Below are 18,819 nucleotides of genomic sequence, written 5' to 3' on the forward strand. Positions count from 1 at the left end.
AAACTCCAGTGGAAGACTCTGCAGCAGAGACGCTCAGTAGCTCGGTACGGGCTTTTGTCGAAGTTTCGAGAACATACCTTCACCGAGGAGTCAAGCAGTATATTGCTCCCTCCTACGTATATCTCGCGAAGAGCCCATGAGGATAAAATCAGAGAGATTAGAGCCCACACAGAGGCATACTGACAATCCTTCTTTCCACGAACAATACGAGACTGGAATAGAAGGGAGAAGTGATAGAGGTACTCAACGTACCCTCCGCCACACACCGTCAGGTGGCTTGCGTAGTATGGATGTAGATGTACAGGTAGACGTAGAAGCAGATACGGATCCACGTGAATTTGTGGCAACATCAACGGAGAAGGAAAGGAGCTACAGTTACTTCCAACAGGACGGAGCGACTGCCCACACAGCCTGCCCAACCTCTGACGTCACGCACACGGTCCTCACGCCGGACAGGGCTGCGAGCAGAGGTCAGTCTGGGGTGACGGCGGCCCCAGCTGCTCACCCGAGGTGCCGGTGTGCGACTACTTTGCGTGCGGAGCTCTCGAGGCTTAAGGCGTATCGCAACAGCCGTCGCAGTCTTCACGAACTGCAGCAGAATATTCCGGACGAGGTTGCAGCAATTGCAGAGCAGTCCAGCTTCGATCCGCCTTCAGTAACTTGCTGACCGGGGCCCTAAAGTGCCAAGACGTGGATGGTGGCCACTTTCAGAGTCTGTACCGCTGCATTTCCTTTCCTCTTCTGTGTTACTTTTTGTAGCCTGGAACTCGGCCCTCTCGCCCACTTTTATTTTGCCCACACTGTACTACACTACTGGCCATTAAAATTGCTACACCACGGACGTGACGTGCTACACGCGCGAAATTTAACCGACAGGAAGAAGATGCTGTGCATATGCAAATGATTAGCTTTTCAGAGCATTCACACAAGGTTGGCGCCGGCGGCGACACCTACAACGTGCTGACATAAGGAAAGTTTCCAACCGACTTCTCATACAAAAACAGCAGTTAACCGGCGTTGTCTGGTGAAATGTTGTTGTGATGCCTCGTGTAAGGAGCCGAAATGCGTACCATCACGTTTCAGACTTCGTTAAAGGTCGGATTGTAGCCGATCGCGACTGCGGTTTATCGTATCGCGACATTGCTGCTCGCGTTGGTCGAGATCCGATGACTTTTAGCAGAATTTGGAATCGGTGGGTTCAGGAGGGTAATACGGAACGCCATGCTGGATCCCAACGGCCTCGTATCACTAGCAGTCGAGATGACAGGCATCTTATCCGCACGGCTGTAAAGGATCGTGCAGCCACGTCTCGATCCCAGAGTCAACAGATGGGAACGTTTGCAAGACAACAACCATCTGCACGAACAGTTCGACGACGTTTGCAGTTGCACGGACTATCAGCTCGGAGACCGTGGCTGCGGTAACCCTTGACGCTGCGTCACAGACAGGAGCGCCTGCGATGGTGTACTCGACGACGAACCTGGGTGCACGAATGGCAAAACTTCATTTTTTCGGATGAATCCAGGTTCTGTTTACAGCATCACGATGGTCGCATCCGTGTTTGGCGACATCGCGGTGAACGCACATTGGAAGCGTGTATTCGTCGTCGCCATACTGGCGTATCACTCGGCGTGATGGTATGGGGTGCCATCGGTTACACGCCTCGGTTACCTCTTGTTCGCACTGACGGCACTTTGAGCAGTGGACGTTACATTTCAGATGTGTTACGACCCGCGGCTCTACCCTTCATTCGGTCCCTGCAAAACCCTACATTTGAGCAGGATAATGCACAACCGCATGTTGCAGGTCCTGTACGGGCCTTTCTGGATACAGAAAATGTTCGACTTCTGCCCTGGCCAGCACATTCTCCAGATCTCTCACCAACTGAAAACGTCTGGTCAATTATTAAGAGAATTTAAAGACGAAAACCAGTAAATGTAAAGAATATAATTTGACCTTTAACATGTGAGACATAGTAATTTATTACAGGCTCTGGTCAATATTCCCAGCTGCGTAAAGAGACGCCTGCCAGATGAACGTGTGTGTGTGTGTGTGTGTGTGTGTGTGTGTGTGTCGCACATAATTCTAGTTACTTGCTTTTGCGTTCATGCAGAATATTACGCCACAAGACCTTAGTGAATAAAAAAAGTACAACCTATTGTCTGCCATAGCCGGAAAGTTAGCCATTATTCTCAAGGCAAAAGTAGTCTAACATAAATGTTATAGCAGGTCTATTATATCGTTTTTCCAGTTTAACTTTTCATCAATATGCAAACCTAGGAACTTGGGATTTTGTACACTGTTTGACATTTCTTTTTGGTACGCTAGCTTCATATAGTAGGTGGGATATTTTTGACAGTATAAACCGAATGAGCTTTTTTCTTAAGTTTAAGCAAGTCCATACGTAAAAAAAAAGAACAGGGAGTCATCGTTGTCAACATCTTGAACAGTTTCCAGCCCAAGGCTGAATCTGTTTGGAACATACGGCTCACCATCGAGTCCTCTTTTTGCAACATCTTTCTGTGTTCACTCTGGTTCAGCCTCCACCTCATTTTTCAACACTCCTTCAGCCCTTTCAGCCATCTATCCTTCGGTTTTCCTCTGAATCATTTCCTTCCCATCTCCATTTCGTGTAGTAGTTGTTGTTGTTGTTGTTGTCTTCAGTCCTGAGACTGGTTTGATGCAGCTCTCCATGCTACTCTATCCTGTGCAAGCTTCTTCATCTCCCAGTACCTACTGCAACCCACATCCTTCTGCATCTGCTAGTGTATTCATCTCTTGGTCTCCCTCTACGATTTTTACTCTCCACGCTGCCCTCCAATACTAAATTGTTGATCCTTTGATGCCTCAGAACTATCTTTTGAGGTTCCTCTTGTTTTCCATTCTCTTTAAGTGCGTATCCCATCTTAGCCTTGATGTTCCTATGCTGCTCTGCAAAGGTTGCTCTTTCACTATTTCCCTTACCCTTTCGTTGTTCATCGTCTCTCTCGTTACTCCTATCGTACTTCATTCCACATTCCTGTAATCCACTCGCATCTCTTTTCTTCATTACTCACTTTTCAGATGCACAGGTCAGTTTTGTGATGTAGTAACTTCGATATATTGCTTCTCTGCTGTTTTGTGAGACATCCTTTTTCCAAACCAGACTCCTAGTACTTGGCAGGAATGCTTCTTTTTGGCTGCCTGGCGTGTTCACTGATTTCTTAGTTCTTCCATTTCCCTCTATCACACTTCTCAAGTACTCGATGCTTGCCTCCGTCTTCAGTCGTTCACCCCCAATCCTTACTCCGCCAGATGGTCTATCTTTCTTTCTAGTTGTAACACGAATCTCTCATTTGATTACATTAAATTTCATTCCATACTGCCACGCAGTTTCTATCTGTTCTATAATCTCCTCCTCCCTGTTTCTCCTGTTTCATCTGCAACCACCACTGCTTCCATCCTGTCTTATCCAGCTTTTTCCACCACCTCGGTCATCATCTCAACTGAGACCACAGCGAACAGGAGAGATGACAATACACTGCCCTGTTTCACACCCCTTGTGAGCTGGAACCAAACCGTCCTTTCATTTCCCACTCGCAGAGAACTCAGACTTCCACAGTACGTTTCCTCCGGCCTGCTTGTCGTCTCTTCTTCCGCTCCCCATTTTTCTATTGCTTTCCAGACCTTTGTGCTACGGACGCTATCGACTACCTTTTCTGTATCGAGAAAGGCCGTCGCGAGATCTTGCCCAAATCCACACTGGTGCTGCTGGACTGCAAACATGAGGTCCGCATTTGAGCTACCGTGTCTAAAGCTTTCTTGCTCCTCTCATAGTGTGTTCTCGACCTTCGTCTGGATTCTGCAGTGACTTTCACGAAAGCATCGTTCACTGTGGATGCTTCTTTCCTCACCTTTTCAACGATGCCTGAATCATTTGCAGACAGGACTAACTGTGCCTCGAGATTTGAATAACGCCGCAGACGATTGGCTGTAAGCGAGAGCAGTAGACGGACAGTCGTGGAAACCTCTGAGACTCCCATTGTAGTAGGTCCCCACATTATGTGGGGGGGGGGGGGGGGCCCTCTGTTTGTACGACTGGGACAGCCTAGGGTAACTTTCTGCACTCTGCTTGTTAAGTAAGAGCTAAAGCAGACACGTGCTGAACTATGTACACTACTGGCCATTAAAATTGCTACAGCAAGAAGAAATGCGCACGATAAACGGGTATTCATTGGACAAATATATTATACTACAACTGACATGTGATTACATTTTTACGCAATTTGGGTGCATAGATCCTGAGAAATCAGTACCCAGAACGACCACCTCCGGCCGTAATAACGGCCTCGATACGCCTGGGCATTGAGTCAAACAGAGCTCGGATGGCGTGTACAGGTACAGCTGCCCGTGCAGCTTCAACACGATACCACAGTTCATCAAGAGTAGTGACGGGCGTATTGTGACGAGCCAGTTGCTCGGTCACCATTGACCAGACGTTTTCAGTTGGTGAGAGATCTGGAGAATGTGCTGGCCAGGGCAGCAGTCGAACATTTTCTGTATACAGAAAGGCCCGTACAGGATCTGCAACATGCGATCGTGCATTATCCTGCTGAAGTGTAGGGTTTCGCAGGGATCGCACGCAGGGTAGAGCCACGGGTCGTAACACATCTGGAATGTAACGTCCACTGTTCAGTGTGCCCTCAATAGGAACAAGAGGTGACAAAGACGTGTAACCGATGGCACCCCATACCATCACGCCAGTATGGCGATGACGAATACACGCTTCCAATGTGCGTTCACCTCGATGTCGCCAAACACGGATGCGACCATCGTGATGCTGTAAACAGAACCTGGATTCGCCCGAAAAAATGACGTTTTGCCATTCGTGCACCCAGGTTCGTCGTCGAGTACACCATGGCAGGCGCTCCTGTCTGTGATGCAGCGTCAAGGGTAACCGCAGCCACGGTGTCAGAGCTGATAGTCCGTGCTGCTGCAAACGTCGTCGAACTGTTCGTGCAGTTGGTTGTCGTCTTGCAAACGTCCGCATCTGTTAACTCAGGGTTCGAGACGTGGCTGCACGATCCGTTACAGCCGTGCGGATAAGATGCCTGTCATCTCGACTGCTGGTGATACGAGGCCGTTGGGATCCAGCACGGCGTTCCGTATTACCCTCCTGAACCCACCGATTCCGTATTCTGCTAACATTCATCGGATCTCGACCGACACGAGCAGCAATGTCGCGATACGATAAACCGCAATCGCCATAGGCTACAATCCGACCTTTATCAAAGTCGGAAATGTGATGGTACGCATGTCTCCTCCTTACACGAGGCATCACAACAAAGTTTCACCAGGCAACGCCGATCAACTGCTGTTTGCGTATGAGAAATCGCTTCTAAACTTTCCTCGTGTCAGGACTTTTTAGGTGTCGCCACCGGCGCCAACCATGTGTGAATGCTCTGAAAAGCTAATCATTTGCATATCACAGCATCTTCTTCCTGTCGGTTAAATTTCGTGTCTGTAGCACGTGATCTTCGTGGTGTAGCAATTTTAATGGGCAGTAGTGCATTACATAAAAACTTAGCTGCTCTACAAGAATATTATTGTTGACCCAGGAGTTACAGAGGATTACAACTGGTGGTATTTTATCATTTGAAGATTTTATTATGTGCTGAGTAAATACGTAAGTAGGTGGCTTAGTAGAGTTGTTGGCTATGTATCCCGTTAGTACACTTAACTAGACTTTCGGGTCTGATAGTTGATTTTCCGAGATGGCGAGTGATGAATTTTACTGGTGTGGTTGGTAATCGTAGCAGCGTCGACAGTTTCTGACTGTGCCATTAGTTGGTTTACTAGGAAGTCATTAATACGCGTACTTCAAAAATATTGATTCACTTTTTAGTTATAAAGATGCTTTTACTGTAGGCATTCAGGAACTTAAAAAGAAGCCTATTGGATGTGATTATAAACTTATTTTGAAGTGGAATCGAGAGTGTTCATAGTAGCAGTCATCATCTACAAAATGTGTGTTCTGTATGCGACACGTGTGTTGGAATATGCACCGGTCCTGGTATCGATAACTTCAAGATAGTATTTTGTGGTCTCCTGAAGAACTGTTAGTGTTTAAACGTGGCACAACTGTTACCTATAAGTTATGACGTTTCATAAGTCCAAGTACTGCAATACGTTCTATAAAAAACTGAATTGTTGTTAAAAACGTTAATTTATGTCGATTTACTTTCAAGTTGGAAAAATATTTTTGTTATTAATATTTATTCAGAATCTCGATTCAGTAATGAACATTGTTGTTGTTCTTGTTGTGCTGCTGGTCTTCAGTCCTGAGACTGGTTTGATGCAGCTCTCCATGCTACTCTATCCTGTGCAAGCTTCTTCATCTCCCAGTACCTACTGCAACCTGCATCCTTCTGAATCTGCTTAGTGTATTCATCTCTTGGTCTCCCTCTACGATTTTTACGCTCCACGCTGCCCTCCAATACTAAATTGGTGATCCCTTGATGACTCAGAACATGTCCTACCAACCGATCCCTTCTTCTAGTCAAGTTGTGCCACAAACTCCTCTTCTCCCCAATTCTATTCTATACCTCCTCATTAGTTATGTGATCTACCCATCTAATCTTCAGCATTCTTCTGTAGCACCACATTTCGAAAGCTTCTATTCTCTTCTTGTCTAAGCTATTTATCGTCCACGTTTCACTTCCATACATGGCTACACTCCATACAAATACTTTCAGAAACTTCTTCCTCGCACTTAAATCTATAGTCGATGTTAACAAATTTCTCTTGTTCAGAAACGCTTTCCTTGCCATTGCCGGTCTACATTTTATATCCTCTCTACTTCGACCATCATTAGTTATTTTGCTCCCCAAATAGCAAAACTCCTTTACTACTTTAAGTGTCTCATTTCCTAATCTAATCCCCTCAGCATCACCCGATTTAATTTGACTACATTCCATTATCCTCGTTTTGCTTTTGTTGATGTTCATCTTATATCCTCCTTTCAAGACACTGTCCATTCCGTTCAACTGCTCTTCCAAGTCCTTCACTGTCTCTGACAGGATTACAATGTCATCGGCGAACCTCAAAGTTTTTATTTCTTCTCCATGGATTTTAATTCCTGCTCGGAATTTTTCTTGTGTTTCCTTTAGTGCTTGCTCAATATACAGATTGAATAACATCGGGGAGAGGCTACAACCCTGTCTCACTCCCTTCCCAACCACTGCTTCCCTTTCATGCCCCTCGATCCTTATAACTGCCATCTGGTTTCTGTACAAATTGTAAATAGCCTTTCGCTCCCTGTATTTTACCCCTGCCACCTTCAGAATTTGAAAGACAGTATTCCAGTCAACATTGTCAAGAGCTTTCTCTACGTCTACAAATGCCAGAAACTTAGGTTTGCCTTTCCGTAATCTATTTTCCAAGGTAAGTCGTAGGGTCAGTATTGCCTAACGTGTTCCAAAATTTCTACGGAATCCAAACTGATCTTCGCCGAGGTCGGCTTCTACCAGTTTTTCCATTCGTCTGTACATAATTCGCGGTAGTATTTTGCAGCTGTGACTTATTAAAGTGATAGTTCGGTAATTTTCACATCTGTCAACACCTGCTTCCTTTGGGACTGGAATTATTATATTCTTCTTGAAGTCGGAGCCTCACGTGCTCTAACGTTTCTACGGATTATTACGCATTTCAAAGTAAGGAATTGTGGAATGGGATTTAAGGAACTTGTGTCATACTGATTTTCTGAAATTTTCTGTGGACATAGAGTTGTGTAAAATAGTGACAGTTTGAAATCTGGAAGCGAACATATTTGTACGTGCATTCGAGTGGAATGGGTAGAAGTCACCTACAAAATGTTGTGTGATGTAAGTGACGAGAGTATCGGGATCTTCACCTATCTCGGTATCGATAACTTCGTAACGACATTTGGCGGTCTGCTACGTTACGAGCTGGAGGTGACGGCTCAGGAGTCAGCAGTGGTGGTCGTGTGCTGTGCTGATGCGATGGACTGTGCGACTGGTCCCGGCGGAGGTTCGAGTCCTCCCTGGGGCACGGGTGTGTGTGTGTGTGTGTGTGTGTGTGTGTGTGTGTGTGTGTGTGTGTTTGTCCTGAGGATAATTTAGGTTAAGTAGTGTGGGGACTGGTGACCTCTGCAGGTAAGTCCCGTAAGGTTTGACACAGACGCCTCTTGTGTTGCAGGTGGTTCCACGGGCACCTGTCGGGCAAGGAGGCGGAGAAGCTGATCCTGGAGAAGGGCAAGAACGGCAGCTTCCTGGTGCGCGAGTCGCAGAGCAAGCCGGGGGACTACGTGCTGTCCGTGCGCACCGACGACCGCGTCACGCACGTCATGATCCGCTGCCAGGTAGGCGGGAGGAGTCGGAACAGGTGCTAGTGTGAAAAGTCCAAACCAAAAGGAAGTAGGTCTCCGTCTCTGAGTCTGACCTACTTACGACAGGTTGAATATTGGTCATGGTAAACAGGTGTTCCGATATAACGAATTTCATAAAGTTTCACTTTTTGTTGTTGTCTAATCTCACTTACCTAAGGCCGGTATTACACTATCAAATTTCTTTGTCAAATATCTTTGTCCAATATCTTTGTCAGAGATATTTGATAGTGTAATAGGGACTTTGTCAAATGTCGTCCAATATTTGATCAAATCTAGGGCCTCGCTGTATATTTTATCAAAGAAATCGCTTGTCTTCTGTTCACTGCAATGTGACATGTTACCACATGGAGCGCTAGCATCGCTGCAGCGTTCTGTCGTCTGTATTGTTTTTATAACCATTGCCGGTAAATACAATTGGTGTGTGCCGACAACTACAAAATTAATAGAGATGTATGAAGTTGATGAGGCACGCTGACTACAAAAATAGATTAAGAAGATTGGAGACCTGGCCTAACCTAACCCTCTCCTGTAGCAAGGAATCGGAATGTTACAGTGAGCCTGCCTTCTGGAGATGTAGCAGTTCTTTATTGTGCTTTGTGATATGAGGATACACTTCACTGAGCACACACAGAAATGTATGCTCATCCATTCTCAAGTAATTGATGTACGACTTGACGTCCTCCTCTATAAGCTCACGTAACAAGTTTTGTCGAATGCTTTTATCGTGTCGTCGTAAAACCCACGGCTTCACCCAGGTATGTTTCCATTTTTTTCCCACGCTTCTCTTCCACATATGCACACAGTGCAATTGTGGTACATGCAACTGCTGCCGTTAATAACAAGTTGTTGTTGTCAGCCATCTTGAACTTTGACGAAAAATACGATGGCAGTGTAATACCCCTTCTAGCGCTACGTCAAAGATCTTTGACAAATATATTTGACTGAGTATTTGATTACATCTTCGATCAAATCTTTGACAAAGAAATTTGATGGTGTAATACCAGCCTAAGGAATAAATTCTGGATATACCAGGTGATCAAAAAGTCAATATAAATTTGAAAACTTAATAAATCACGGAATAAGGTAGATAGAGAGATACAAATTGACACACATGCTTGGAATGACACGGGGTTTTATTAGAACCAAAAAATACAAAAAAATTACGAAAGTTCAAAAAATGCCCGACAGATTGCGCTTCATCTGATCAGAATACTAATTAGCATAACAAAGTAAGACAAAGCAAAGATGATGTTCTTTACAGGAAATGCTCAATATGTCCACCATCATTCCTCAACAATAGCTGTAGTCGAGGAATAATGTTGTGAACAGCACTGTAAAGCATGTCCGGAGTTATGGTGAGGCATTGGCGTCGGATGTTGTCTTTCAGCATCCCTAGAGATGTCGGTCGATCACGATACACTTGCGACTTCAGGTAACCCCAAAGCCAATAATCGCACGGACTGAGGTCTGGGGACCTGGGAGGCCGAGCATGACGAAAGTGGCGGCTGAGTTACACGATCGTCACCAAACGACGCGTTCAAAAGATCTTTAACGCATCTAGCAATACGGGGTGCAGCGCCATCCTGCATAAACATCGTACGTTCCAGGAGGTGTTTATCAGCCAGACTGGGGATGATGCGACTCTGTAACATATCGGCGTACCTCTCACCCGTCACCGTAGCAGTTAGGAAACTAGAATCACGCATTTCCTCGAAGAAAAAAGGCCCGATAACGGTAGATGTGGTAAATCCAAACCTTACCGTGACTTTCTCGTCGTGCAATGGAGTTTCCACGTCAGTTCTAGGATTTTCGGTAGCCCAAATTCTGCAGTTGTGGGCGTTGACAGACCATCGGAGAGTGAAATGAGCTTCCATGGTCCACAACACGTTACTCGATCAATCGTCATCTTCCGCCATCTTTTGAAACGCCCACACCGCAAATGCCCTCCGCTCCACTAAATCGCCAGGTAACAGTTTACGATGCCGATGGATTTTGTACGGATAGCATCGGCGGGTACGCCTGAGTGCCAACCAAACAGTAGTGTACGGAATGCCGGTGCGACGTGCGACTGCACGAGCGCTGACTTCCCCGTGCGTAGACGAACCCGCTACAGCCTCCATTTCTTCCTGAGCTGTCTCAGCAGCATTACGCCTCGTGCTCGGTCGGCCAGTACGGGGTCTATCGTCTAAACAACCCGTGGCTTCGAACTTCGAAATCATTCTCGCCACAGCTGCAATTGTCAACGGACCTTTACCCGTCCGAATCGCCTTCCTATGGCGATAGGATCGTAACGCTGAACTAGCACATAGCGGCTGCTGGCGCATCTGACTCTCTCTCTCATTACAGCTTCTTTTGATTGTCATCCGCAGTCACTGACGTTTTTCTGTCCAGCGCCATCGGTCGAACATTTTCTCAACTTTATTTTTTTTTTTTTGGTTCTAATAAAACCCCATGTCATTCCAAGCATGTGTGTCAATTTTTACCTCTCTATCTACATTATTCCGTGGTTTATTAAGTTTTCAAATTTATACTGACTTTTTGATCACCTGGTATGTTACCCTTAAACTGTCAGTTAGTACAGACACTATTAAGTTAACTTTACACATGAAGATCTAAAGCACAAAAAATTTAAAAGTGAGTAAATTGGCCCCAAATTGAGAAAAATTGACGAGCCCCGGATGGACTCTTATTTTCCCCTGAAAATAATGGTATTTTCACTGTGTGTTATGGCATCTGTAAGATGATTTTGAAGTCACTGATGGGCCCAAAACGACATAAAATTTTCAGAACGAAATTTTCATTCTGCAGCAGAGTGTGTGGCGATACGAAACTTCCTGGGAGATTAAAACTGTGTGCCGGACCGAGACTCGAACTCGGGACCTTTGTCTTTCAGGGCAAGTGCTCTACCGACTGAGCTACCCGACCACGACTCACGCCCCGTCCTCACGGCTTTACTTCTCCCAGTACCTCGTCTGTACCTGGTCTGTGCCGATATTGTTGCACTGTCGGTCGGAGGATGGCATTCACGTATCCTACAGCCGTTACGGCGCCTTCCGTGACCACCAGCGGCGTACGTCGGCCCCACATAATGCCCCCCAAAACAGCAGGGAACCTCCGCCTTGCTGCACTCGCTGGACAGTGTGTCTAAGGTGTTCAGCCTGACCGGGTTGCCTCCAAACACGTCTCCGACGATTGTCTGCTTGAAGGCAGACTTTCTCTTCACCGGTGAAGAGAACGTGATGCACATCCTGAGCGGTCCATTCCGCATGTTGTTGGGCCCATCTGTACCGCGCTGCACGGTGTCGTGGTTGCAAAGATGGACATCGCCGTGGAGTCGGGAGTGAAGTCGCGCATCGTGCAGCCTATTCCGTACAGTTTGAATTGTAACACGACACCAAAAGCATTATTCGACATGGTGGCGTTGCCGTCAGGGTTCCACCGAGCCATAATCCGTAGGCAGCGGTCATCCACTGCAGTAGTAACCCTCGGGCGGCCTGAGCGAGGCATGTCATCGACAGTTCCTGTCTCTCTGCGTCTCCTTCATGTCCGAACGACATCGCTTTGGTTCACTCCGGGATCCTTAGACAGTTCCCTTGTCATGCTGACACGATCGAACTGCGGTATTGACCGTCTAGGCACGGTTGAACTACAGACACAACACGAGCCGTGTACCTCCCTTCCTGGAGGAATGACTGGAACTGATCGGCTGTCGGACCCCCTCCGTCTTATAGGCGCTGCTCATGCTTGCTTGTTTACATCCTTGTGCGGGTTTAGTGACTGACATCTGTGAAAGGTCAAAGGGACTGTGTCTGTGATACAATATCCACAGTCGACGTCTTTCTTCAGGAGTTCTGGGAACCGGGGTGACGCAAACCTTTTTTTGATGTGTGTAAGTGCCTACGCCCCTCGTGTTAATTGATCTGCGCCTGCGTAATTGGGTTTGGCTGCCAGGTACAGTTGGTACGTAGAATATGCATCATCATATATTAGCCGAATATTAACTACAAAATTTCTAATTATTGATTGTAGAAAACAGATTATACTGTTCCCAGAATGAGATTTTCACTCTGCAGCGGAGTGTGCGCTGATATGAAACTTCGTGACAGATTAAAACTGTGTGCCCGACCGAGACTCGAACTCGGGACCTTTGCCTTTCGCGGGCAAGTGCTCTACCAACTGAGCTTCTTTCAGGAGTGCTAGTTCTGCAAGGTTCGCAGGAGAGCTTCTGTAAAATTTGGAAGGTAGGAGACGAGGAACTGGCAGAAGTAAAGCTGTGAGTACCGGGCGTGAGTCGTGCTTCGGTAGCTCAGTTGGTAGAGCACTTGCCCGCGAAAGGCAAAGGTCCCGAGTTCGAGTCTCGGTCGGGCACACAGTTTTAATCTGCCAGGAAGTTTCAGATTATAGTGTTCCTTTCCATTAACAAGTGATGAAAATAACATTATTTCTGATTGACACGACACTATTTAGATTTATTTTCATAAATTTATTTTAACTTTAAACAGATTAATTACAACTGAGAAAAGTAAATTCGCAGAACTGTTCCCCTTTTTCACATATTAATCGTATTTCCACTGTTGGAGAATCTCCTACGCTGACACTCGAAATGCCGATTCTCTCTGGTAATCTACTCGATCCGCCATCTCTCGGCATTCTCCGATAACCTACCCTGTCTGCTGTGTCACGTTATACTCGACAGTCCAGCCGACATAACGTGTTGGCGACATAACGTGTTGGCGACATAACGTGTTGGCGACATAACGTGTTGGCGACATAACGTGTTGCCGACATAACGTGTTGCCGACATAACGTGTTGCCGACATAACGTGTTGGCGACATAACGTGTTGCCGACATAACGTGTTGGCGACATAACGTGTTGGCGACATAACGTGTTGCCGACATAACGTGTTGGTGACATAACGTGTTGGCGACATAACGTGTTGGCGACATAACGTGTTGGCGACATAACGTGTTGCCGACATAACGTGTGCCGCAGGACGACACCTACGACGTGGGCGGGGGCGACCGGTTCGAGACCCTGTCGGACCTCATCGAGCACTACAAGCGCAACCCCATGGTGGAGACCAGCGGCACCGTCGTCCACCTCAAGCAGCCCTTCAACGCGACGCGCATCAACGCCAGCGGCATCGAGAGCAGAGTCCGCGAGCTGCAGGTATGTGGCCGCGCTAACAAGGGGAGGCCGCCAATTGTCAAATTCAGATTCGATTCATACTGCGCATAATAAAAGCCCATGGCCAGAGGTGTAATGTGGCAAAGCACCAGGATGCACTTCTCAGCCTCTGTCGAGAAAATCGACAGTTAAAAAGAAACCGTTGCGATTAATGATTTTCTACACCGTCGTGGCGCAGTGGTAAGCGCTCGAGTTCGTAATCCGAAGGTCGCCGGATTGAATCTCGCGCCATGCAACATTTTTTTATTTGTATTTGTTTTTTGTAATTCATATATATATTTATATATATATATATATATATATAACTTCAAGATAGTATTTTGTGGTCTCCTGAAGAACTGTTAGTGTTTAAACGTGGCACAACTGTTACCTATAAGTTATGACGTTTCATAAGTCCAAGTACTGCAATACGTTCTATAAAAAACTGAATTGTTGTTAAAAACGTTAATTTATGTCGATTTACTTTCAAGTTGGAAAAATATTTTTGTTATTAATATTTATTCAGAATCTCGATTCAGTAATGAACATTGTTGTTGTTCTTGTTGTGCTGCTGGTCTTCAGTCCTGAGACTGGTTTGATGCAGCTCTCCATGCTACTCTATCCTGTGCAAGCTTCTTCATCTCCCAGTACCTACTGCAACCTACATCCTTCTGAATCTGCTTAGTGTATTCATCTCTTGGTCTCCCTCTACGATTTTTACACTCCACGCTGCCCTCCAATGCTAAATCCCTTGATGCCTCAGAACATGTCCTACCAACCGATCCCTTCTTCTAGTCAAGTTGTGCCACAAACTCCTCTTCTCCCCAATTCTATTCTATACCTCCTCATTAGTTACGTGATCTACCCACCTTATTTTCAGCATTCTTCTGTAGCACCACATTTCGAAAGCTTCTATTCTCTTCTTGTCCAAACTAGTTATCGTCCATGTTTCACTTCCATACATGGCTACACTCCATACAAATACTTCCAGAAACGACTTCCTGACACTTAAATCTATACTCGACGTTAACAAATTTCTCTTCTTCAGAAACGATTTCTTTGCCATTGCCAGTCTACATTTTATATCCTCTCTACTTCTACCATCATCAGTTATTTTACTCCCTAAATAGCAAAACTCCTTTACTACTTTAAGTGTCTCATTTCCTAATCTAATTCCCTCAGCATCACCCGATTTAATTTGACTACATATCTCCATTATATGGTGGGTACCAATCTGTCCTTTCATAATATTGCTAAGACTGAAACAGCAATACGGCACAATTCGGTCTACACGACTGACTGTGCACTACCTTGTGTTCAGAGTAATGAGTGTGTGTGTAGAATACTGTGTGTGGTACAGAAAGCAGCCGAGCACACTCTCGACACCTGCGCTTGTACTCGTAAACGGACACCTCCCGCACCCTCTCCGGTAACGTCTCGTACCTCGGAGGGGTTCTGTACATCCGGACCCCTGACGGTCGACTCATTTTTCTTGTCCGGATCGACGCTACTGAGCCCGGTAATATTCGATACTTTCCTTTTTTGACACGTCGTATATACAGGGTTATTACAAATGATTGAAGCGATTTCAAAGCTCTACAATAACTTTATTATTTGAGATATTTTCACAATGCTTTGCACACACATACAAAAACTCAAAAAATTTTTTTAGGCATCCACAAATGTTCGATATGTGCCCCTTTAGTGATTCGGCAGACATCAAGCCGATAATCAAGTTCCTCCCACACTCGGCGCAGCATGTCCCCATCAATGAGTTCGAAAGCATCGTTGATGCGAGCTCGCAGTTCTGGCACGTTTCTCGGTAGAGGAGCTTTAAACACTGAATCTTTCACATAATCCCACAGAAAGAAATTCCATGGGGTTAAGTCGGGAGAGCGTGGAGGCCATGACACGAATTGCTCGTCACAATCTCCACCACGACCGATCCATCGGTTTTCCAATCTCCTGTTTCAGAAATGCCGAACATCATGATCGAAGTGCGGTGGAGCAGCATCCTGTTGAAAGATGAAGTCGGCGCTGTCTGTCTCCAGTTGTGGCGTGAGCCAATTTTCCAGCATGTCCAGATACACGTGTCCTGTAACGTTTTTTTTCACAGAAGAAAAAGGGGCCGTAAACTTTAAACCGTGAGATTGCACAAAACACGTTAACTTTTGGGGAATTGCGAATTTGCTGCACGAATGCGTGAGGATTCTCTACCGCCCAGATTCGCACATTGTGTCTGTTCACTTCACCATTAACAAAAATTTTGCTTCATCACTGAAAACAAGTTTCGCACTGAACGCATCCTCTTCGATGAGCTGTTGCAACCGCGCCGAAAATTCAAAGCGTTTGACTTTGTCATCGGGTGTCAGGGCTTGTAGCAATTGTAAACGGTAAGGCTTCTGCTTTAGCCTTTTCCGTAAGATTTTCCAAACCGTCGGCTGTGGTACGTTTAGCTCCCTGCTCGCTTTATTCGTCGACTTCCGCGGGCTACGCGTGAAACTTGACCGCACGCGTTCAACCGTTTCTTCGCTCACTGCAGGCCGACCCGTCGATTTCCCCTTACAGAGGCATCCAGAAGCTTTAAACTGCGCATACCATCGCCGAATGGAGTTGGCAGTTGGTGGATCTTTGTTGAACTTCGTCCTGAAGTGTCGTTGCACTGTTATGACTGACTGATGTGAGTGCATTTCAAGCACGACACACGCTTTCTCGGCTGCTGTCGCCATTTTGTCTCACTGCGCTCTCGAGCGCTCTGGCGGCAGAAACCTGAAGTGCGGCTTCAGCCGAACAAAACTTTATGAGTTTTTCTACGTATCTGTAGTGTGTCGTGACCATATGTCAATGAATGGAGCTACAGTGAATTTATGAAATCGCTTCAGTCATTTGTAATGGCCCTGTATATTCGATGGCAACAGTTCTATATATACTCCCTCTGTGCCACATATACGAAGCCTTACCAGTGTTAGATAGCCGTAGCAGCAGTGCTAAAATTTTTGGCTTTTAAATAATTTTTTTTTTTTTTTTTAGAAAGAAGAGTAACTTTAAATCATCGAGCAATGGAAAATCCAGGATGAAAGGTAACAATGTTATGAGAAGGAGAGTTGCTACCCACCATATAGCAGAGATGCAGGTTACAGATAGGCGCTACAAAGAAGGCCTTTGTCAACGACAGAAACACACACACACACACACACACACACACACACACACACACACACACACAGCTGCAGTCTCGGGCAACTCAAACCACAGTGTGAGCTGCAGCATCAGTGCATGGGGTATGGGGTGGGGGGGGGAGGCTGGCAGCAGGCAGGGGGAGGGATTGTATGGTGGAGGTGGCGGGCAGTGAAATGCTGCAGGTTAGGTGCATGGCGGGACAGGGGTGGGAGGGGGGTGGTGGTTGTGAAGTAGCGGAAAAGAGGGGGGGGGGGGGGGGGTAGAATGACAGCTGTGTACTGCTCGAATGGGAGCAGGGAAGGGGCTGGATGGATGAGGACAGCAACTAGTAGATGTTGGTATTTGTCTCCCCTTTTCTTTTCCGCTACTTCCCAACCCCCCCCCCCCCCCACCCGCTTAACTGTGAAAATCTTTTTGTTGTGCCTGTCTGCGACCTCGCATCGGCGCTATATGCTGACAAGGGAACCTCCCCATCGCACCCTCCTCACATTTAGTTATAAGTTGGCACAGGGATAGGCCTTGAAAAACTGAACACAGATCAATCGAGAAAACAGGAAGAAGTTGTGTGGAACTATGAGAAAAATAAACAAAATATACAAACTGAGTAGTCCATGTGGAACGTAGGCAACATCAAGGACAGCGTCAGCTCAGGACCACCGTGGTCCCGTGGTTAGCGGGAGCAGCTGCGGAACGAGAGGCCCTTGGTTCAAATCTTCTTTCGAGTGAAAAGTTTAATTTTTTATTTTCAGACAATTATCGAAGTTCAGGCACTTACACATAATCAACTTCGCTCTCCCAAATTCCAGGACATGTTCAGATTTGCTTGGACATATGTCGGATTTGACGGTCTACACACGGAAACATTTGAAAACGTAAAAAACTTGTGTTTTGACAGAGCACAGGGAAAACTGTGCGACTGTGAAACTGTTGCATTCATTTGTTGCAGTTTATGTGACAAACTCTGACGTTTTCATCACTTTTTTGGGAGTGATAATCACATCCACAAGAAAACCTAAATCGGGCAAGGTAGAAGAATCTTTTTACCCATTCGCCAAGTATACAAGTTAGGTGGGTCGACAACATATTCCTGTCATGTGACGCACATGCCGTCACCAGTGTCGTATAGAATATATCAGACGTGTTTTCCTGTGGAGGAATAGTTTGACCGATGACCTTGCGATCAAATGTTTTCGGTTCCTATTGGAGAGGCACGTCCTTTCGTCTACTAATGGCACGGTTTTGCGGTGCGGTCGCAAAACACAGACACTAAACTTATTACAGTGACGTGAATGAATGAACAGATAGTAACTTTGCGAAAATAAAGAAAGTAGAATTTTCACTCGAGGGAAGACTCGAACCAAGGACCTCACGTTCCATAGCTGCTCACTCTAACCACGGGACCACGGCGCTACTGAGACCATGTTGTCCTTGATGTTGCATATCTTGCGCATGGACTACTCAGTTTGTATATTTTGGTTATTTTTCCATAGTTCCACACAACTTCTTCCTGTTTCCTCGATTGATCTGTGTTCAGTTTTTCGAGGCCTATCCCTGTGCGAACTTACAACTAAATCTGAGGGGGGTGCGATGGGGAGGTTCCCTTGTGAGTGGCAACTTTTCTTCTCGTAATGTAAGTTTTGTTCGTAAAGTTCCTGCTGCTTTCAAATACTGGGCTGTTGTAGAAAATGGGAAGAGCAGTCAGTGTTATTTTAATAACAGTGCCGAGAGACACGAGCAACAAAACACGTGGCACAAGAACCGGGCGGCACTGCCGAGACGGTCACGTAGCTGTTACCGCGTGGGGTTACCTGTCGGGCAGTGCGTGCGTGCGTGCGTGCGTGCGTACGTGCGGTGTGCGGGCGCTGCCCCGTCCCGCCCGTACGTCAGTTCCTCGCCGTTACCGCTGCACGCCGGCCGTATTACGGGCTGCCGCCGTCGCTAGTCTTGGAGTACGTTACAGAGTGCAGCGTCATTCAATTACAGTGCTCCATTTGCTTCAGTAGATTAAAAACGGGAGGATGTGACATGGTATAAGGACGAAACTAAAGTATCACAGTTTGTTCCTAGTTTACAATAAAAATCGAA

General features: G+C 46.2%; 1 protein-coding gene across 1 annotated transcript in view; it reads left to right on the top strand.

Moving 5' to 3' along the window:
- The window catches only part of LOC124553601 (tyrosine-protein phosphatase non-receptor type 11-like), a 255,423-nt gene that overhangs the window by 190,630 nt on the left and 45,974 nt on the right, over positions 1-18,819 (top strand). Inside the window, exons 5-6 of the mRNA XM_047127457.1 lie at positions 8,197-8,359; positions 13,381-13,557. Of these exons, the coding sequence (XP_046983413.1) occupies positions 8,197-8,359; positions 13,381-13,557 (340 nt within the window). The remainder of the gene's footprint in view (positions 1-8,196; positions 8,360-13,380; positions 13,558-18,819) is intronic.

The sequence above is a fragment of the Schistocerca americana genome, chromosome 11 (genome assembly GCF_021461395.2).
Source record: "Schistocerca americana isolate TAMUIC-IGC-003095 chromosome 11, iqSchAmer2.1, whole genome shotgun sequence".
In the NCBI taxonomy this organism is placed as follows: Eukaryota; Metazoa; Arthropoda; class Insecta; order Orthoptera; family Acrididae; genus Schistocerca; species Schistocerca americana.